This window comes from Myotis nattereri (genome assembly GCF_964212035.1).
Source record: "Myotis nattereri genome assembly, chromosome: X".
Classification (NCBI taxonomy): domain Eukaryota; kingdom Metazoa; phylum Chordata; class Mammalia; order Chiroptera; family Vespertilionidae; genus Myotis; species Myotis nattereri.
Window position 1 is genome coordinate 114423043 of NC_138078.1, and position 20999 is coordinate 114444041.

General features: G+C 41.5%; 1 protein-coding gene across 1 annotated transcript in view; it reads right to left on the minus strand.

Moving 5' to 3' along the window:
• The window catches only part of TENM1 (teneurin transmembrane protein 1), a 934848-nt gene that overhangs the window by 8462 nt on the left and 905387 nt on the right, over positions 1-20999 (minus strand). The window contains exon 31 of the mRNA XM_081115196.1: positions 6183-6479. Coding sequence (XP_080971322.1) covers positions 6183-6479 — 297 coding nt within the window. The remainder of the gene's footprint in view (positions 1-6182; positions 6480-20999) is intronic.

A 20999-nucleotide genomic window follows, 5' to 3' on the forward strand; every position in this document is an offset into this window, starting at 1 on the left:
AGTAAAAGGGTAATATGCCTCCCAGCACCGGGATCAGCAGAGCCGAGAGGCCTCCCGGCACCAGGATCGGCTCTGTGTGTAATAGGGGGTGGGGCCACAACCTCCCTATTGGCCCTGCTCTGTGCTTGATAGGGGGGAGCTCCCCAACCCCCTGATAGCCCTGTGGTTCTGTGTGTGACAGGGTGCGGCGCCCCAACCCCCTGATCGGCCCTGCTCTGTGTGTGACAGGGTGAGGCGCCCCAACCCCCCCCCCACACACACACACAAGCCCTGCTCTGTGTGTGATGGGGTAGAGCCATAACCTCCCCATCAGCCCTGCCCTGAGTGTGACAGTGACGGTGCCCCAACCCCCTGATCCGCCCTGCTCTGTGTGTGACGGGGAGGTGCCCCAACTCCCCTATGGGTCCTACTCTGTGAGTGACAGGGGGGAGCTCCCCAACCCCCTGATCAGCCCTGCTCTGTGCGTGACAGGGTACGGAGCCCGAATCCCCCTGATGGGCCCTGCTCTGTGAGTGACAGGGGGAATCGCCCCAACCCCGATTGGCCCTGCTCTGTGCGTGATAGGGGGTGGCCCCGCAACCTCCCCATCGACCCTGCCTTGAGTGTGACAGGGGGCGGTGGCCCAACCCCCCAATCAGCCCTACCCTGAGCGTGACTGAGGGTGGCATCGCAACCTCCCGATCCGCCCTGCTCTGTGCATGACAGCGGCGGTGCCCCAACTCCCCAATCGGCCCTGCTCTGAGCCTGACCAGGGTCTGCACCGAGGGATTGGGCCTGCCCTCTGCCAACCAGGAGCAGGCCTAAGCCAGCAGGTCGTTATCTCCCAAGGGGTCCCAGACTGCGAGAGGGCACAGGCCGGGCTGAGGGACCCCCCCTTCCCTCCGAGTGCACAAATTTTTGTGCACCGGGCCTCTAGTTAAGTTATAGTCACCAAAAAGTGTCGGTTGACTTCATGTACTAGACGTCTTTGTGAAAAGTTGCATAAAATATTATTATTATTGCTTTGCAATTCATGCTTTAAGCTGTATTAGGGGAACATGCCATTAAAGTGGAAAATCCTCTGATTATATAAGCCCTCTCTCCCTAACCTGATCTGTATTTCAGAAACAGTTATTTGTTGAGGCATATGTAATACTTTGCTTTTATAAGGTATCCTATATAATAAAGAGGTAATATGCAAATTAACCCTTACCCCCTCATAAAATGGCTGCCTACAACCAGGCCAGAAGGGAGGTTAGTGAGGGATGATCAAACGACTGAACAGCAGGCTGGGTGGGGTGACCAGGCTGGTGGGGGGGGTGGGGGCTGTGAGGGGTGACCAGGCTGGCAGGGGGGGCAGTCAGGGGTGACCAGGCCAGCAGGGGTGGGCAGTAAGAGGCGACCAGGCTGGCAGAAGGTGATGCAGTTGGGAGCAACCAGGCCAGCAGGGGGGGCAGTTGGGGACAACATGGTCAGCAGGGGGGGGGGGGCAATGAGGATAGACCAGGCCAGCAAGGGGGGCAGTTGGGGGTGACCAGGTTGGCAGGGGAGGTGTTTAGAGGCAACCAGGTCGGCAGGGGGGCCAGTTAGGGGCGACCAGGCAGGTAGGCAGGTGAGCGATTAGGAGCCAGTGGTCCAGAATTGTGAGAGGGATTGGGCCTAAACTGGCAGTTGGACATCCCCTGAGGGGTCCTAGATTGGAGAGGGTTCAGGCTGGGCTGAGGGGACCCCCTCCTGTGCATGAATTTTGTGCACTGGGCCTCTAGTTTCAATGATAATGGCTTATCTTATTTTAATCTTGAATCTAGATATAAAAAAGAGCACTGTTTTTGGGAGGAGTCAACCCTTTTTCTAATTGAAAAGCATTAAAATCTCATCTTTTAAGAAAAAGAAAAATTGCTCACTCTGAGAAATTCTGATGTAACTCCCCAAGGAAGCTTTACCCCTCCCTTCTTGAGAATTCCCTTGTCAAGCAAAAAGACTTAGTTGAGGTTTACTTTCTGAAGTTTCTGTTATGAAAACATAAGTAACTTTTTATCTTCTAAATATAAATTACATAAATATTTATATGAATTATAGCAACACACATAATGTACATCTAAGTCTTTGAAACTACATATCCTCCCTGACCTTCTGAGAATTATTGATTTTGAATCACATGTCAATACTGTGAAGTCCAAGTCAGCATTTATTTGCCCATTCACTCATCCTTTCTTTTCAATCATGTACTCCACCAGGGGATACAGAGCTGCAGGTGGAAACTCTGTCACCTCACCACCTGTGGACAACCTGCAGCTCTGAAAACCCCACTGCACTCCTGTGTGGACATGAGGACACAAAGGGAGAACCTCCTCCTTGACCAAGCAGAACCTGGGGCGAATTGGTGGGAAATGTCTTTAATGACTCAATGCCAAAAGTCAGATTTCCCAGCTCATTTTCACTCTCTTCTATCAACTGGCCATAAACAAATAACATCTGTCACCTGTGATGCAGGCCAGAGACAATCACTATGTGGCTTTCACACATTATCTAGTATCAGCCTGCTAGGGCCATGCCTTTCCCAGTAGCTGTATCAACCTTGCCAAACATTGATTGCACATCGCCACCGTTTTTTCTCCCCTGCTCATATCCTCCACGCTGCAGTCAACCACTGCCTGACCCTGTTCTAGGTGGTACTGATGCTGCACTGTCTCTAAAACTCCCTAGTCCATTTTAAAGCTCCCTGTCAATGAAAGAATGTGGATGACATGATTGGAAATCTCGTGAATGTAACCATTGTGATGTCAGAATACCATTTAGCTCTCACTTGGCTGCTATTTCACTTTGGGTGGGCATTATTATGTTTGTTCAAAAACAATGCTTAGGGGTCCATACAACGCCCACAGTGCTGCTAAAGGATGAAAGGCCATTTCCTATTAGTCTAAACAATAGAGTGGAAGACTTTTTATTTTGTAAAATTGATTTGAGGTCCTAAAGAGATTATTGAAAAGAAGAAGAGGAAAAGAACAATCACGCCTGTATACCACCAGTACTCCTTTAAACAATAGAAATGAAATGGTAGAGGTTCGAATAACCACCAGATGTCAGTGTGGGGCCACCTGAAAGCTCATGGCCACAGGCTGCATCTGTCCCTCCAGGCTGCCTTTGAAATTTTCAACCCCAAAGAGGCAATTTTGTGTAAATGTATCAGACTAAAGCATCTTATTAAATGATTATAAAATATATTTAAATGCATCTTAGAAATGAAGTTCTTAAGAATGATTTCAGGAAGCTGAAAGATTTACATTTACTGTAATACAAAATTTTAGCTCCACAAGTCTTCTAAATATAATTAATTCAGAGGAGTCTCATAAATCAAAATAGAGAATTAATGACCACACAGAAAATTTAAGAAACAATAATTGATTTTTTAATAGAGAAGAGATTATTTAAGCAACTTCAGCTATTACCCAAATAATTATTTTTCTCCTAATGGCTACAAACCATTGTGCATAAAAATGATCCGTATAACTTTCACTTATTCTAGAGGAAGTCAAAGAAATTTTACAAAATTTCTGCACCTTCAGGTGAAATATCTGCTGTTGCTTTTAAAATATATCATGGTATAGGGATGGCAAGCAAATTTACAGAGGTAATACCAGAGGTATTTTGAGGTATAAAAAGAAATATACATTTGAAAGTTTGAGAATTTGTACTTTAAAATATAGTACAAAAGCCAGCCTCTTTGTCCTTGCTCTTCCCCAGATATAGTGAAAAAATGTGCAAGCAAAGGCCATGTTCAAGAGAGGACTGAAATGAGCGTAGGAAGACAGAGAACCTGATTACATCATTGAAAAAGTTACATGTAAATAGGATTTTATAAATTCAATATTCTTTCCCTTTTCCCCCTAGAATCACAATTTCAAAGATGCTTTAATTTCTTCCCTCCCTTCCACTCTTTCCTGTGTTAATTTACCTTCAAGTAGCAGTAAGTGCTAGCATTTAAGTTATCAACTTTAAAATAAATACTATAATGCAGTATTCAAATAGAAAGAAACTAACTTTTTTGAATGACAAGATGTGCTAGGGTGCTTTATATTAAGTTATTTCATTTAATCATCACCTCTATTCAGTGAATTAGTTATCACCTAACATTGCAATGCCATGGTAAATAATTTTTAGAAAGTAAAGAACCATGTATTTTGTATTTTGTAGGTTCTGAGTTTTGCATAATAGGATTGCTTAAGTCAGGGGCTATGTTTTAATTAGAGAACAAATTAGAAATGAAGAAAGGGACAAAAATAAACTAAAAGGCACAAGTGATTTGGTTTGTCTCGCTTGTCAAGAAACTAGTCTTTGGAAGTCACCGGGCTGTTCTTGATACATTATTCCGTGTCAATAAGGTCTTATTTTTGTCCACTGAAGACACTGACAGTCTCACATAATTTTCTTTGTTTTGTTTTGAAAGAATTATTGCCAACAAAGTTTCTGCAAAGAGAACTTATGTGAAGTTTGCTTCACATGATTCTTCACTCAAGTAAGTTTGATGAAATAATCAGCTAATTCAGAAAAGAGAAACAATAAAATTGCTTCTGAGCCTAATACTGCATGCAGGGCTGAAATGTAAGTGTTCAATAGGCTCTTTTGTTATTGCATAGATAGCCTAAAGGGAAAGTCTTCTGAGAGGCAGATGCAACTATCCATAGGCAATTAGCTCAGGGGCCAGACTACAGTGCTAATGAGGTTGGGGTTATGAGTTTAAACCCATGTAGTTTCCCTAAAGAGAGCTAGCTATTGCACTGGCCACATGTAGGACCCATGAAAGAAGCACTGCAAATCCATCCTCACTCCTGAAAAAATAAGCCAGCCTATATTCCATTACAGTGGCATCTTTTTTTACATGAAGGCCATCATTATATGTCTTGCTTATGTAAACATAACACCAAATATTTGGATTTGGTTAATTTTGTAAGAGGTTCAGCCCTTTGTGGACATCAGTCATATGATTTTGCCAGTCATTCTTGTTATTGCAATTCAAAAGAGGAAAGTCCCACTCTATAAGATTCATAAGATTCATATGTTCCCAGTGTAGAGAATATAGATATAATAGATTTCTTCAGCAGAAAAGGATGGGGGGATACAGCAGAAAACTTCCTCCTTTATCCTGCCTCCCAAGTGGGGCCAGCTTTATCTCCTAGGCATTTCTAACTTGGCAAATTCCCCAGTGACTGACTCTCGGAAATAGTACAATCATTTTTTATAATGACATACAACCACTGGCACACTTTTGTTTGAAACCCTGGGGGCATATCAGAAAGGCTTGGCATCGTTGGGTGCAAAAGCAAAATTTTGCCTTGTGATCTATGAATTCCTATAACTTTTCTAAGAGCTTCTAGAGTCACCTTGTGCTCATTACCCTTGACTGGTCAAGGGAAAACATTTTTCAATTTTCTCAGAAATTAATTCAGCACTGGTAATTTCAGTTGAATGGATAGATTGAGGAAACAAGAGACACTATCTTAGGATATTAGAAATTGAGATGGCAGATAGAGATCAATTTCTGTTATTGTCCTCTGCTACTGATCTGGCTAGAAGATATTTTGCTGTGTGACGGCTGATGTTTGACAAATGGTTTTGGTGGTGGGATTAAAGTTCTTGTCTATTCCTACCAAACAGAGGCCACAAGTTCCTATCATGGATGCTCCTGGAGACTCGCTGTACACAAATGACTATAACCTATGAGCCCCACTGCCACAATTCCCTCTGACAGTTGATTACTTGTGAAAATTAGTCCTCAAATGTATACTACTAAAATGTCACTGACTATCCTAACACAATTAGAATTCTTCGTCCTCTGTGTAAGAGGCTCTTTTACAGAGCTAAGATACATCAACACACAATTTTATAATTTTCTACCTATTTTCCTCAGTATGGGCTTTCATAATAATAAAGATACATTTTCAAGAGCATGACTGAATATGCTCAAATGAGGAGAAAGCTAAGCCATTATCCTGACTTCAATTTGAAGTAGGTGGCAGACTGTGGGGTTAGGGAAAGTTTTCAGTTGCAAAACAGCTTATTCTTATAGACACGCCCCCCCCCCAACACACACACCCAGAACAAAGACTTTTCTCTTGCCAGTTCTTACCAAGGTGGGTAATTAGGACCACTTTCAATATTCTCAGTCAGATCTCATAACTAGTTTATTTTCCCCACATACTTACCTTTTCTAAGTAGGTATAGCTCCAAATTTTCCCATCAGCCCAAGTTCTTGAAATTATTTTTCCACTCTGGTCATATTCCATTTTTTCATTCCACATCCCTCTTTGAATAAACGTCACCAGTCCTGAAGGTGAATACGTGATGTTCACTTCATTATATCTGCTTACAGGAGACCACAGGACAGGTCGTCCAGTTTGGTCATAAAGAATTCGAAGGGTGAATTTCCGATGGTCATCATAGATCTTTCCTGTGCGTGTTATATGATCAAAATCTATGGACAGCAGGTTTCTGTTATGGGCCTACAAAAAAAAGAGATGCAAAATTCATTTAAAGCTCTGTCTTGGTTCCCCTATCTAGCACACTCACAATCACAAAGCTTTTTCTGATTCTCCAACTATGGAGTGTCTCTGGCCTTTGAATCCGAATGACTTTCACCTTCCTCAGATGACACTGGTCTTTATTCTCCCACCAGACCATACAATCCTGGAGGGGTAGGCTATGTCTTAACTCTTGGCATGTGCTAGATCCTTGATATAAGGTTGTTGGTTGTTTTCCCCCAATTTAAGCCTCAAAGTTACGGACACAATTTTCAATAATTATATAATCTTATGTGAGTCAGATACCTACTAAGGAGTGGGTCTTCCTTCTCCCTCTTTACCAGTGAAGTAGAACATACAAGGGTAAATTATTTATGTGATTAGAAATCAGAACGAAGGGATATATTGACCCCTCTAATTTATACAGATTCCCTTCTTATTCTTCCTTGTTCATCAGGGTTTAGAGTTATATCACTTCTACCATAGGGAAATTTAGGTTGCCCCCTAGTGATGGGACCCCAAGCAGTAATATTTTCATGGAGGCCACCAGATAATGTGTTGGTAGGTCCCCTAGTATTTGCACAGGTGGCAGGCACCACTAAATGAAGTCAAAGCATAGAATTTAGATTTGACACCAAATCTAGAAATAGTTTTTGGCATGGTTCTGGTTCTCGGCTTGCTTGACTGCATGCTAGCATTCCTTCTGTGTACCTCATAACCACGAAGTAATCCTAGAGAAAATGTTGTACTAGAGAAAGCCTGATGTAAGGGATCTTGGGTGGATTCCATGAAGGACAGCACTCAGTCGTGCCTGACTCTTAGGAAATTCAGCTAGGTCCACAAAAGATGACCTAACAACTGACTTAGTGAAAAAGTTTAAAAATTAGCAGAGGCAACTTTTACTGGGTTTTCAAAGCAACTGGACAACTGACCTGATTTTTTCTACTCTTCAGATCATTTTTTTTTGTTACGGGTATAACTTATTTTGAAAGAGTAGGACTCACAAGAAGTTGCAAAAATGGTACAAAGTCACCATGTACCCTTCACCCAGCTTTCAAGGGACAGAATTCTAATTCAGGTAGAGGAAGTCCAAGGCAAGGAACCAAGGTAAGAATAAAAAGAAGAGACTTTTAGGAGTGTAAATAGCAGTGGCCCCAGGGGTCAGGAGATACTGAGCTAGCTGCTTGACTGTGCACCAGTCATGTCTTCTATCAGGGCCTTAGTTTCCTTATTTGTGAAATAGCAGTGACAGAACCACTTCATAACAAGAGTTGTGCTAAGAATTAAATGAGATTACATATATAGGTACCTGATGAAGTGTAAAAATAGTATTAGTAATTGTTATTTTTAGAATATAATGATTACTTTTCTAATTTTAGTTGGGCTTATGAATGGGCCCATGTGTCAGATTCCAAGGTGATTGTAGCTTGGTGTACTAGGTTTATAGCTGTAGGAATTGTCAACACAATCTCAAACAAAATGTTAAATATCAGGTTATTGAGTTAGGGGGCAAAAACCAACATTAGGGTTTGACTACATTAACCGTAGTTGGAATAAATGAATTCACCAGCTATTTAACTAAACTTTATGTTCATTTTAAAAAATTTTATTTTATTATTTAAAGTATTACAAATAGTAGTACATATGTCTCCTTTTTTCCCAATTGACCTTCCCCTGGCCTCCCCTACCCCCCAGCACATGCTCTCACCCGCCCCCCCCCCCCAGTGTCTTGTGTCCATTGGTTATGCTTATATGCATGCATACAAGTCCTTCGGTTGATCTCTTACCTACCACCCCCAACACTCCCCAGCCTTCCTGCTGTACTTTGACAGTCTGTTCGATGCTTCTCTGCTCTGTATCTATCTTTTTGTTCATCAGGTTATAATGTTCTTTATTATCCATAAATGAGTGAGTTCATGTGGTATTTTTATTTCACTGCCTTGCTTATTCACTTAGCATAATGCTCTCTAGTTCCATCCATGCTGCTGCAAATGGTAAGAATTCTTTCTTTTTTATAGCAGCGTAGTATTCCATTGTGTAGATGTACCATAGTTTTCTAATCCACTCATCAGCTGATGGGCATTTAGGCTATTTCCAAATCTTAGCTATTGTAAATTGTGCTGCTATGAACATAGGGGTGCATATATCCTTTCTGACTGGTGTTTCTGTTTTCTTGGGATATATTCCTAGAAGTGGGTTTACTGGGTCAAATGGCAGTTCCATTTTTAAATTTTTGAGAAAACGCCATACTGTTTTCCACAATGGCTGCACCAGTCTGCATTCCCACCAGCAGTGAAGGAGGGCTCCTTTTTCTCTGCATCATCTCCAGCACTTGTCATTTGTTGATTTGTTGATGATAGCCAGTCTGACAGGTGTGAGATGGTACCTCATTGTTGTTTTGATTTGCATCTCTCCGATGATTAGTGACTTTGAGCATGTTTTCATGTGTCTCTTGGCTTTCTGAATGTCCTCTTTTGAAAAGTGCCTATTTAGGTATTTTGATTATTTTTTGATTGGATTGTTTATCTTCCTTTTGATGAGTTGTATGAGTTCCCTGTAAATGTTGGAGATTAAACCCTTATCGGAGGTAACATTGGCAAATATATTCTCCCATGCAGTGGGCTTTCTTGTTTTGTTGATGGTTTCTTTTTCTGTGCAGAAGCTTTTGGTTTTGATGTAGTCCCATTTGTTTATTTTCCCTTTAGTCTCTCTTGCCCTAGGATCTGTGCCTGTAAAGATATTGCTACAACATATGTCTGCAAATTTGCTGCCTATGGAGTCTTGTAGGATTTTTATGGTTTCCCGTCTTACATACAAGTCCATTAGCCATTTTGAGTTTGTTTTTGTGTATGGTGTAAGTTGGTGATCTAGTTTCATTTTTCTTTTTTTTTTTGCATGTATCTGACCAAATTTCCTAGCACCATTTATTAAAGAGGCTATTTTGGCTCCATTGTATGCTCTTGCCTCCTTTGTCAAATATTAATTGAGTATAATGACTTGGGTCAATTTCTGGGTTCTCTATTCTGTTCCATTGGGCTATATGTCTGTTCTTGCTATATGTCTGTTCTTGTGCCAGTACCAGGCAGTTTTGAGAACCATGGCTTGGTAATATAGTTTGATGTATGGTATTGTGATCCCTCCAACTTTGTTCTTCTTTCTCAGGACAGCTGTGACTGTTCGGGGTATTTTTTGTTTTTTGTTTTATTCCAGATGAATTTTTGGAGAGTTTGTTCTAGATCTTTGAAATATGCCATTGGTATTTTAATAGGTATTGCATTGAATCTATAGATTGCTTTAGGTAGTGTGGACATTTTAATGATGTTGATTCTACCAATCCATGAACATGGTATGTTCTTCCATTTGTTTATGTCTTCCTCTATCTCTTTTTTCAATGTCCTGTAGTTTTCCGAGTACAGGTCTTTTACGTCCTTGGTTAACTTTATTCCTAGATATATTAATTTTTTTGGTGCAATGGTAAATGGGATTTTTAAATCTCTCTTTCTGTAATTTCACTATTGGTGTATAAAAAGGCCATAGATTTTTGGGTGTTAATTTTGTATCCTGCTACATTGCCAAATTCATTTATTAGGTCTAGTAGTTTTTTGATGGAGTCTTTGGGGTTTCCTATGTATAGTATCATGTCATCTGCAAATAAGGACAGTTTTACTTCTTCTTTTTCAATTTGGATGCCTTTTATTTCTTCTTCTTGTCTGATTGCTATGGCTAGTACTTCTAGTACTATGTCGAACAGGAGTGGTGAGAATGGGCATCCCTGTCTTGTTCCTGTTCTTAGGGCAAATGGTGTTAGTTTTGGACCACTGAGTATGATGTTGGCTGTAGGTTTGTCATATAAGGCTTTTATTATGTTGAGGTATGTTCCCTCTATTCCCACTTTGCTGAGAGTTTTTATCAGAAAAGGGTGTTGGATTTTGTCAAATGCTTTTTCTGCCTTAATTGGTATGACTATGTGATTTTTGTCTCTCAGTTTGTTTATGTAATGTATCACATTTATTGATTTGCAGGTATTGTACCATCCTTGCATCCCTGGAATAAATCTCACTTGGTTATGATGTATGATCTTTCTAATGTGTTGCTGAATCTAATTTGCTAGAATTTTGTTGAGGATTTTAGCATCTATGTTCATCAAGGATATTGGCTGTAGTTCTCTTTTTTTGTGGTATCTTTATCTGGTTTTGGGATTAGGGTAATGTTGGCTTCATGGAAAGAGCTTGGAAGTGTGCCTCCCTCTTGAATTTTTTGGAATAGTCTGAGGAGGATAAGTTTTAGTTCTTCTTTGAATGCTTGGTAGAACTCCCCTGTAAAGCCATCCATACCAGGGCTTTTGTTTGCTGGAAGATTTTTGATCGCTGTTTCAATTTCTTCAGTAGTTATTGGCCTATTCAGGTTTTTTGATTCTTCCTGGTTGAGTTTTGGGAGCTTGTATTTTTCTAAGAATATGTCCATTTCATCTAGGTTGTCCTTTTTGTTAGAATAGAGCTGTTCATGGTATTTTTTCATAATTGCATTTCTGTGGGATCAGTTGTTATTTCACCTCTTTCATTTCTGATTTAATTTATTTGGGTCCTCTCTCTTTGCTTCTTGGTGAGTCTGGCTAAAGGTTCATCAATCTTGTTTATCCTTTCAAAGAACCAGCTCTTGGTTTTGTTGATCTTTTGTATTTTTCTTTTTTTTTTTGGTCTCTATTTCATTTATCTCCGCTTTGATCTTTATTATTCCTTCTTTCTGTTCACGCTGGGCTTTTCTTGTTGCTCTCTTTCTGACTGTTTGAGTTGTAGGGTTAGCTAATTTATTACCATTGTTGCTTGTTTTTTTGTGGTAGGCTTGTAGAGCTATGAACTTCCCTCTCAAGACTGCTTTCACTGTGTCCCATAGATTTTGGATTGTTGTGTTTTCATTGTTGTTTGTTGCCATGATGCTTTTTATTTCTTCTTTGATCTCTCTGATAACCCAGTCATTGTTTAATAGCATGCTATTTAGCCTCCAGGTGTTTGATTTTTTGATTGTTTTTATTGTAGTTGATTTCTGGTTTTATGCCATTGTGATCTGAGAAGATGTTTGATATGATTTCTATCTTCTTGAATTTGAAGAGACTTTGCCTGTGACCCAGTACATGGTCTATCTTTGAAAATGAGCCATGTGCACTTGAGAAGAATGTATATTCTGTGGCTTTGGGGTGAAATGTTCTGAAGATGTCAATTAATTCCATCTGATCTAGTGAGTCATTTAGGATTGATGTTTCTTTGCTGATTTTTTGCTTAGAGGATTTGTCTAATGGTGATAGCGGGGTATTAAGGTCCCCTACTATGACTGTATTGCTGTCAATCTCTCCCTTGTTATCCTCCAGAAGTTTTTTTTTTTTTATGTATTTGGGTGTTCCTGTATTGGGTGTGTATATGTTTACCAGAGTTATTTCTTGTTGTATTGCTCCCTTTAGTATTATAAAGTGGCCTTCCTTATCTGTTGTTATGTCCTTCACATTGAGGTCTAATTTGTCAGATATAAGTATTGCTACCCCAGCTTTTTTTTTTTTTCATTTTTATTTGCCTGAAAAGCCTTTTTCCATCCCTTCGCCATCAGTCTGTCTGAGTCCTTTTTTCTGAGGTGGGTTTCCTGTAGACAGCAGATATATGGGTCATGTTTTCTTATCCACTCAGCTACCCTTTGTCTTTTTATTGGGGCATTTAATCCACTTATGTCTAAATTTATTATTTATAGGTACTTGTTTGTCACCATTTTTATTCTTTATGCCTGTGTTCCTTCTTCGCTTCCTATTTCTTCTTTTTATAGCAGACCCTTTAGCATTTCTTTTTTTTAAAATTAAATCTTTGTTGTTCAGATTATTACAGTTGTTCCTCTTTTTTCCCCCTAGCTCCCCTCCACCCGGTTCCCACCACACCCTCTGCCCATACCCACCCCCCCGTCCTCATGCATAGGTGTATGATTTTTGTCCAGTCTCTTCCCGCACCCCCCACACCCCTTTCCCCCCCGAGAATAGTCAGTCCACTCCCTTTCTATGCCCCTGATTCTATTATATTCACCAGTTTATTCTGTTCATCAGATTATTTATTCACTTGATTTTTAGATTCATTTGTTGATAGATGTGTATTTGTTGTTCATAATTTGTATCTTTACCTTTTTATTCTTCTCCCTCTTCTTAAAGGATACCTTTCAGCATTTCATATAGTACTGGTTTGGTGGTGATGAACTCCTTTAGCTTTTCCTTATCTGTGAAGCTCTTTATCTGACCTTCAATTCTGAATGATAGCTTTGCTGGGTAAACTAATCTTGGTTGTAGGTTCTTGCTATACATCACTTTGAATATTTCTTGCCACTCCCTTCTGGCCTGCGTAGTTTCTGTTGAGAAATCAGCTGACAATCGTATGGGTATTCCCTTGTAGGTAACTAACTGTTTTTCTCTTGCTGCTTTTAAGATTCTCTCTTTGTCTTTTGCTCTTGGCATTTTAATTATGATGTGTTTTGGTGTGGTCCTCTTTGGATCCCTTTTGTTTGGGGTTCTCTGCGCTTCTTGGACTTGTGAGTCTATTTCTTTCACCAGGTAGGGGAAGTTTTCTGTCATTATTTTTTCAAATAGGTTTTCAATATCTTGCTCTCTCTCTTCTTCTGGCACCCCTATAATTCAGATGGTACACTTGAAGTTGTCCCAGAGGCTCCTTACACCATCTTCATATTTTTGGATTCTTGATTCTTTTTGCTTTTCCAGTTGGGTGTTTTTTGCTTCTTCGTATTTCAAGTCTTTGACTTGATTGTTGTGATCCTTTAGTCTGCTGTTGGATCTCTGTATATTATTTTTTATTTCAGTCAGTGTATGCTTAATTTCTAGTTGGTCCTTTTTCATATCCTTGAGGGTCTCACTAAATTTATCAGCAGTTTCTAGAAAATTCTTGAAAAACTTTATAACCGTGGTTTTGAACTCTATATCCAGTAGTTTGCTTTCCTCCATTTCTGTCATTTGTGACCTGTTTCTTTGTCTCCACATTTTTTATGCTTCCCTGTGTTGGTAGAGTGGCTTTCTGTGCTAGGTGTCCTATAGGGCCCAGTGACTCAGCCTCCCCAATTACCTGAGGTGGACACTCTTGGTGCACCCCTTTGTGGGCTTTGTGCACAGTCTTGTTGTAGTTAAGCCTTGATTGTTGTAGGTATCACTGGGAGGAATTGACCTCCAGGCCAATTGGCTGTGAGAATCAGCTGTGTATACAGGAGAACTTCTGTGCTGGACACACCCTTATGAGGCAAAACGTGCTTCAGTGGGGCTTTGGTGCTCACCTAGTCTGCCCCCTGAGTGTGTCCCTTATGAATCTGAGGAGTTGTAATCTGGATGGTCCCACTCTGACCACTAGGTGAACTGGCTTTGGATCTCTAAGGAGGTGCTAATTTAGCCTCTGCCTGAGGCTACCCAGCAGGAGCTATGGAGAGATCTGCAAATTCCTCTTCTTTGTTTGGGGTTTGGAGGTGCCCAGAGAGGCCAAGCTGTGAAGCAATGCAAGCTGCTGTGGGGCCTTGGGCCTTCTTTTGGATGTTCTGAGTCTCTCTGACCCAGGTGCAGTTTGTTAGGTAATTTTACATTGCAAAGGGCCAGCCCATTCATATGCAAAAGCCTCTGCGCACAGCTTGGGTGGGGCGGGGTCTCAGGGAGTCAACAGGGCAGAGCAAACAGCTATGGCTGATCCTCAGCCCTGCCCTAAGAGGCCCAGGTCTCAGTGTCCCCTGGTAATCACTGCAAGTACCTTTGAGAGAAAGTCGCCCTCGAGTTCTGCCCGATGCCAGACAGTCCAGTTTCTCCCCAGATGAGTCTGGGTCCCCAGAGACTTGCCCAGAACTGGCGTTCAGAGCAGTTGGGAGCTTGTGTCTCCCTCCCAATTGAAAAAGACAGCTGTGTCCTCAGTTGCCAGCCCTTTCTGAGTGAGCCTCTGTACCTCTGCACATCACTTCAGCACCTCCTCTGAGTCTCAGTGTGCTTTTCTCTTTCCTTCTAGTTATAGAATTTCCACTAGCCAGCCTTCCTGTGGTTCTGGATGATGTCCGGTTTGTCTTTTAGTTGTAATTTTGAAGTGGTTGTGCAAGGCAGCAATTTCAGGTGTTTATCTATGCCGCCATCTTGGTTTCTCCCTTTAGCATTTCTTGCATTGCTGGTTTGGTGGTAATAAACTCCATTATTCCTTTCTTGTCTGTGAAGCTCCTGATTTCACCCTCAATTTTGATTGATAGCCTGGCTAGGTACAGTAGTCTTGGATTCAGACCTTTGCTTTGCATGATTTTGTATATTTCATTCCATTCCCTTCTGGCCTGATGTGTTTCTGTTGAGAAATCAGTCACCAGTCTGATGGGGGATCCTTTGTAGGTAACTTGCTGTCTCTCGCTGGCCGCTTTTAAGATTCTTACTTTGTTGTTGGTGTTTGCCAATTTAATTATAATGTGCCTTTGCATTGGCCTTTTGGGGTTCATTTTGTTTGGGACTCTGTGAGCTTCTTGGATTTGTGTGAGTTTTTTCTTCCCTATATTAGGGAAGTTTTCTGTCATTATTTCTTCAAACAGGATTTCTATTCCTTGCTCTGTTTCCTCTCCTTCTGGTATCCCTAGTATGCAGATGTTTCGTTTCATGTTGTCCCAAAGTTCCCTTAGGCTCTCCTCCTTTTTATTAAGTTTTTTTTTTCTAGATGCTGCTCTGCTTGGGTATTTTTTCCTACCTTGTCTTCTAGCTCACTGATGCGGTCCTCTGCTTCTTCTAGTCTACTATTGAAGCTTTCTATTGAGTTCTTTATAGCAGCAATGCCATGTTTCATTTCTTCTTGTTTCTTCTTCATTTCCTCTTGGTTTTTACACATATTGTTGAATTTGTTTTCCATTCTTTTCCGCGACCTTATGACCATTTCTCTTCCATATTGCTTGCCTCCACTTTATTTACTTCCTTTTCTGGTGATGCCTCCTTTTCTTTCATATGTGGGCTGTTTCTTTGTCTCCCCATGATCTCTCTTCTCCAGGTGTCTGGTTATGTAGCTCTCTCTCCTTTCCCTAGGTGAAATCTGACCTTTCTGTGAGAAGGTGCAGAGCTCCACCGAGTCGGCGTATTTGCGCTGCTTAAGATCCAATGTTCCTGGGTTCACAGCTGGTCCCTGGGTGTTGTGGTTGCAGAGTCCTGGGACGTACAGGCTTTTGACAACAGCCACTCTCCCCTTCAAGACGGCATGGTCTCTGCAGCAGAGCCAGTTGCTCCAGGAGAGATTTCAGCAGCAGTGGATGCTCCATTGGTCAGGGGAGCCCATTCTGACAGCTCCCAACAGTCTTTTGGAGTATTGCTGTCCCTCACCCAAAAATATACACTCCCCGTATGTCCACACACTCTTCTTTCATTCTCTCACTCACACACCATCCTGTAGTCTGCCTTCCCTTTGGAAGCCATCTTCTCCAAAATCTATGTTCATTTTTATGGTTAAATATCTGAAAGCCATGCACCATGTCCCCAGAAAAATGCACATAAGCACATACATGATCATCCTATATAATAAGAGAGGGATATGCTAATTAGCCCGGATATGCTAATTAGCCATTGCCAGTATGCAAATTGACCATCATTCCAACACAAATAATATGAGAGGGATATGCTAATTAGACATGATATGTTAATTAGTCATGTGAAGTATGCAAATTGACCATCACTCAAACACACAAGATGGCCGCCCCCATGTGGTCAAAGATGTCTGCCTCCATATGGCCACAAGATGGTTGGCAGGAGAGGGCAGTTAGGGGTGACCTGGCCAGCAGGGAAAGGCAGTTAGGGGCAATTAGGCCTGCAAGGGAGGACGGTTGTGGGGGACCAGGCCTGCAGGGGAGGGCAGTTGGGGGGGACCAGTCTGGCAGGGGAGGGCTGTTGGGGGCAACTGGGTTGGCAGGGGAGGGCAGCTTGGGGCGACTGGGCCGGCAGGGGAACAGTTAAGCATCGATCAGGCTGGCAGGGGAGTGGTTAGGGGGTAATCAGGCAAGCAAGCAGAAGCGGTTAGGGGCAATCAGGCAGGCAGACAGGCGAGCAGTTGGGAATAAGCAGTCCTGGATTGTGAGAGGGATGTCTGGCTGCCAGTTTAGGTCCAATCCTGATCACTACCCTCGAGGGGTCCCAGATTGGAGAGGGTGCAGGCTGGGCTGAGGGACACTCCCCAGTGCACGAATTTCATGCACCAGGCTTCTAGTTTGTAATAAAATCTCAAGGGGCCTCTGAAACCCAAACATAAAACCTCAAGGGGTCTCAAGAGTCCAATTTCAAAATCCCAGTTCAGAAAGAGTTTTAAATTTTTTTAACCTCACAATTGAGATATAATCCTACATAATAAAACCTAATATGCAAATAGACCAAATGACAGAACTGAACAACCTGTCACTATGACGTGCGCTGACCACCAGGGGGTGTGTGCGGAACATGGTGGGCATCAGCAGCACGTGACAGAGCGCAAGACATGGCGGTCATCAGCTGCAGTAGGATTGGTAGAGCAGGTGAGTGGGGGGTGCCAGACCAAGGTGGGGCACTGGTCATTGTCATTGGGGTGAGCCTCTGGTGGTTACTGAAAATTCTTTGCTCCCGTGCACTGCCGTCCCACCCAGTGCTTGCACTCGCTGCCGGCACCCAGTGCCAGCCCTGATAGCTCGGTGCTGTCAGTGGGTGTGAGCAGCAGCTTCTGGCCCTGATCAACCCTTGGGGCTTCTCCACCTCCCCCTGCTCCCGAGGGGCTATTGGGGCTGGCAGCCACCTCTTGCACCCGCTGCTGGCGCCAGCCTCAATCACTCCACGCTGTCAGCAGGTACCAGTGGGGCTGGTGCTGTCAGCATGTGGGAGTGGCAACGGTGGGAGTGGGGTTGCCAGCAGACAGGGGACCGGGGGCCATGGTGGGAGGGGCCGGGCGGGGGCATGGAGGATGGGCCGAGATTCGCCCTTGTGCCCACCGTAGCCTCGTGGCCCACAGTTCCTTTCAAGGTGCACAAATTGGTGCACTGGGCCCCTAGTTGATATATAACATTATATTATCTTCAGGTGTATAACATAATGATTCAATATTTGTATACATTGCAAAATGATCACCATAATGACTGATTAACCTTCTTTTTCTTGTGATGATTTTTAAGATCTGATCTCTTAGCAACTTTCAAATACACAATACAGAATTGTTAACTATAGTCACCATGCTGTACATTACATCCTCAGGACTTGCATATTTTATAACCAGAAGTTTGTACCTTTTGACCCCCTTCATCCATTTTGCCCATCCCTGACCCTCCTGCCTCCAGCAAATGCCAATCTGTTCTCTGTTTCTATGAGTTCTGTTTTTTTGTGTGTGTTTTATATTCCACATAAAAGTGAGATCCAGAAAGAGTTTTTAACTTAGTGGCCTGTGTGACTATAAAGCCAACATTCTCATTTCATACTGTGGCCTTACCTTGCTCAGTAATTTTGTGTAGTTTGCCTTTAAAAATACCTCCTCAATCTCCCACCCCCACCACATATTATAAAAGTAATATTTTTTTTATTGCAGAAAAATGGGAAAATATAGAAATATACAAGGAAAATAATTACTTATAATCTCACCTTCTAATGCAAATCACTAATAGTTTGCTTGAGGCATTTCATTCCATTTATCCTACTTTTCTTTGCATAATCTGTGTCCATACATTTAAAGAAGGCAATTAGGATTATATTTAAAGTTTTATGTTCTACTTTTTCAGCTAATGTTTTATCTTGAGCATCTCTCATGTTATTAAATATTCTTAAAATGTGGATTTTAATGGTTTCATAATATCTCCCTACACAAAAAGCATCTATTTATCTTTTCTCCTATGTTGAAAATCAGAGTTTTTGTTTTCTATTTTCCTTTCATATCTCATATTTTGTTGAACATTTTTGTAAGTAAATATTTCCTTAGTACAGAGCCGTAATTACTGGGTCAAATGAAAAGAACATATTAAAGACTCTTGATGCAATTTGAGATATTACTTCATAGTGCACAATAGTTGTGCAAATTTATGCTATCATTAACTAGTAGTGGAGGATCTATCTCATTCCATCCTTACCAACATCAAATATTATCATTGTTAGTAAATTTTTCCCAAAGTGAGAGTGGGAAAATGGTATGCTACTGTGGTTTAATTTGTATTTATTTGATAAAAATAAATACAGTGATACAAATAAATACTAGTGAGGTTGAACCCTTTTTAATATCTATTGGCCACATGTATGCCTTCTATGAATTGTCTGCTCATGACCTTCGTCCATTTTTCTATTGGGGTGTGGCACTTTGCTTTTTAAAACCTCCTGTGTTTTTAGTTTCTTCATCAACCAGCTGGTACTAATGATGTTTGCCCTTAATTTTGAACTTCTGCAAATATTCCATGTCATGAATTCTATCCAGAAGACTAGTGATTGGGAATCATGACTCTTTAAACCATCTGTAGCCAGTGCATACAGAGTCATCGGGCATAAATATATAGTAACCCACTGTACCACCTCTAAGGTGATAGAGAAGCACATGTTTTCTTTCTTTTCATACGCAAGGCTTGGAAACCTCTATGAGACCAGGTGTTCTTTCTTCAACTACCTTTCCTGTGGTTTTATAGCCACATATCTTCAACTGTAATACCGTTTATTTACAATAGCTGTAAAATATCCATGTACTCCCAGAGACGGTTGTAACCGTTACAATTCATGTTATAATGATAGTTAAAGAGCCAAAGTAACAAGTGATTTCCAGTTCAACTAAATTTGTGGTTTTACTTGTCTGACAGATAAAGTTTACAACTGAAGATCACACTTCTTAATAAAGCTGTTACAGCTACACAAGCAGGGATCACTGTTCAAAATCCACTATAAAGCAGGCAGAACCAAACTCTGCCTGATGTCCTTATTTGGACTGTTAAGACTTCTGCGACCATACTTCTCTTTCTGGAGAATGCTCTCTGATATTCAGATGTTGCTGAAACACTAGTTTCAAAGTCAGGTTTGGAAGGTAATGTAAAATTTGACGAATAGCTGAAAGGGATGAAGGAATTGAACATGCCACAGAATCCTTCTCCTCACCCTCTGCCCCGTCAAGTCTCTTGTGGAAACCACATGTGAGAAGGCTGGGAAGGAGAAGGCTTTTCCAGGGGAGCTCTCCCACCCTCTTTCCTGAGTGCTACTAGTATGCACCGCCAGCTTCCATGGCATGAATCAGGACTAGGCTGCTTTCCTCTGACTGCTGGGCTCATGAACAAGGCTGAGAACGCTCCACATTCATACAAGCGCTTGTTTGCCTGAAAGGCAATAATAGCCCTTGACCTAAGTGTGGACCATCCATCCTTATTTCCACTCTTACTCCAAACAGTTTACATCAATCCTTGCCCTGGAAAAGAGGGGCAAAGAAAGGGTTGAAATTTTGGAATAGCCCCCAGCTAAAACACGTCTCTTTGGAGAGGTTGCACATTGAATAAGACCTTTGAGTTTGGCAAATAAAGAGTTGTACATTGGGGCAAAAAAGCTGGACTTGATCATTTTTTAAATAGAAGAAGTATCTATGCTTAATATAGCCCTTGATTTCTTTTACGTTTTTTTCAGCTTTGCTAAGGAGAAGTAAGGAGAAGGGCTTGCTTTTCATTCATACTTAGACCAGAAAGGAAAAAGGGAAGAGGATGCTCTGGGGATCATGGATTGTGTTGCCATCAGAAATCAAAGTGCCTGTGAAGTGTTGGTACAGGGTGAAGCTCCAAAGAAAAGTGTCCTTTGCCTTCCCTCTGAGCCTTTGCTTGGTCTTTCCCAGGAGTATGTGTTTTAATTGCTTAAGAAAAAGTCCTTTCAGCCCTTCTAATTTGAGACTCATTCAATTAGTAGGATAAAGATATACTAGATTGATCTATAGACAACCGCTGATATTTGTCTGTTTTTGGCCTATTCAATTTTCTTCCTGCTAATATGGTTTTGTGTCAATTTTATTATTGGTTCAGACATAAGGACTTAAGGAGGGTAGAGGGAAGAATTCTCCCCATCTCTAATATGATACACATAGTAAGACCTCAGTGAATTTTAGTTGCTGTAATTATGATTAATGATAATAATACTACTGGTAATAGAGATCACACAACCCATATCCCTCATTTTATAGATGAGGAAAATGGTGCAAAATTATGGGCATACCCGTCCTTCCTCAAAATCTTACTCATTCTTTTGAAGGGGAGCAGAATTTGCCACCCAAAAATAATCTCTTTGGCACAAGGATTATTTTTGGCTGACTATTTAAGAAACAGCAGACACAGGGAAATCTCTTAAAGTGGAGTGGAAGTGCCCTGGCACAGCAAAGACGTTTTCTGAGAATGGAGGGAGGTGCTAGGATCCTCTTGGCTGCTTCCCAAATTCCCCCTCATCTGTCAGCCTGAGACCCCGTGTTTCAACTGGGCTTGTTTCCTATTTCAGAGCTCAGATCATGTATGAACATTCACATGTTGCATTTA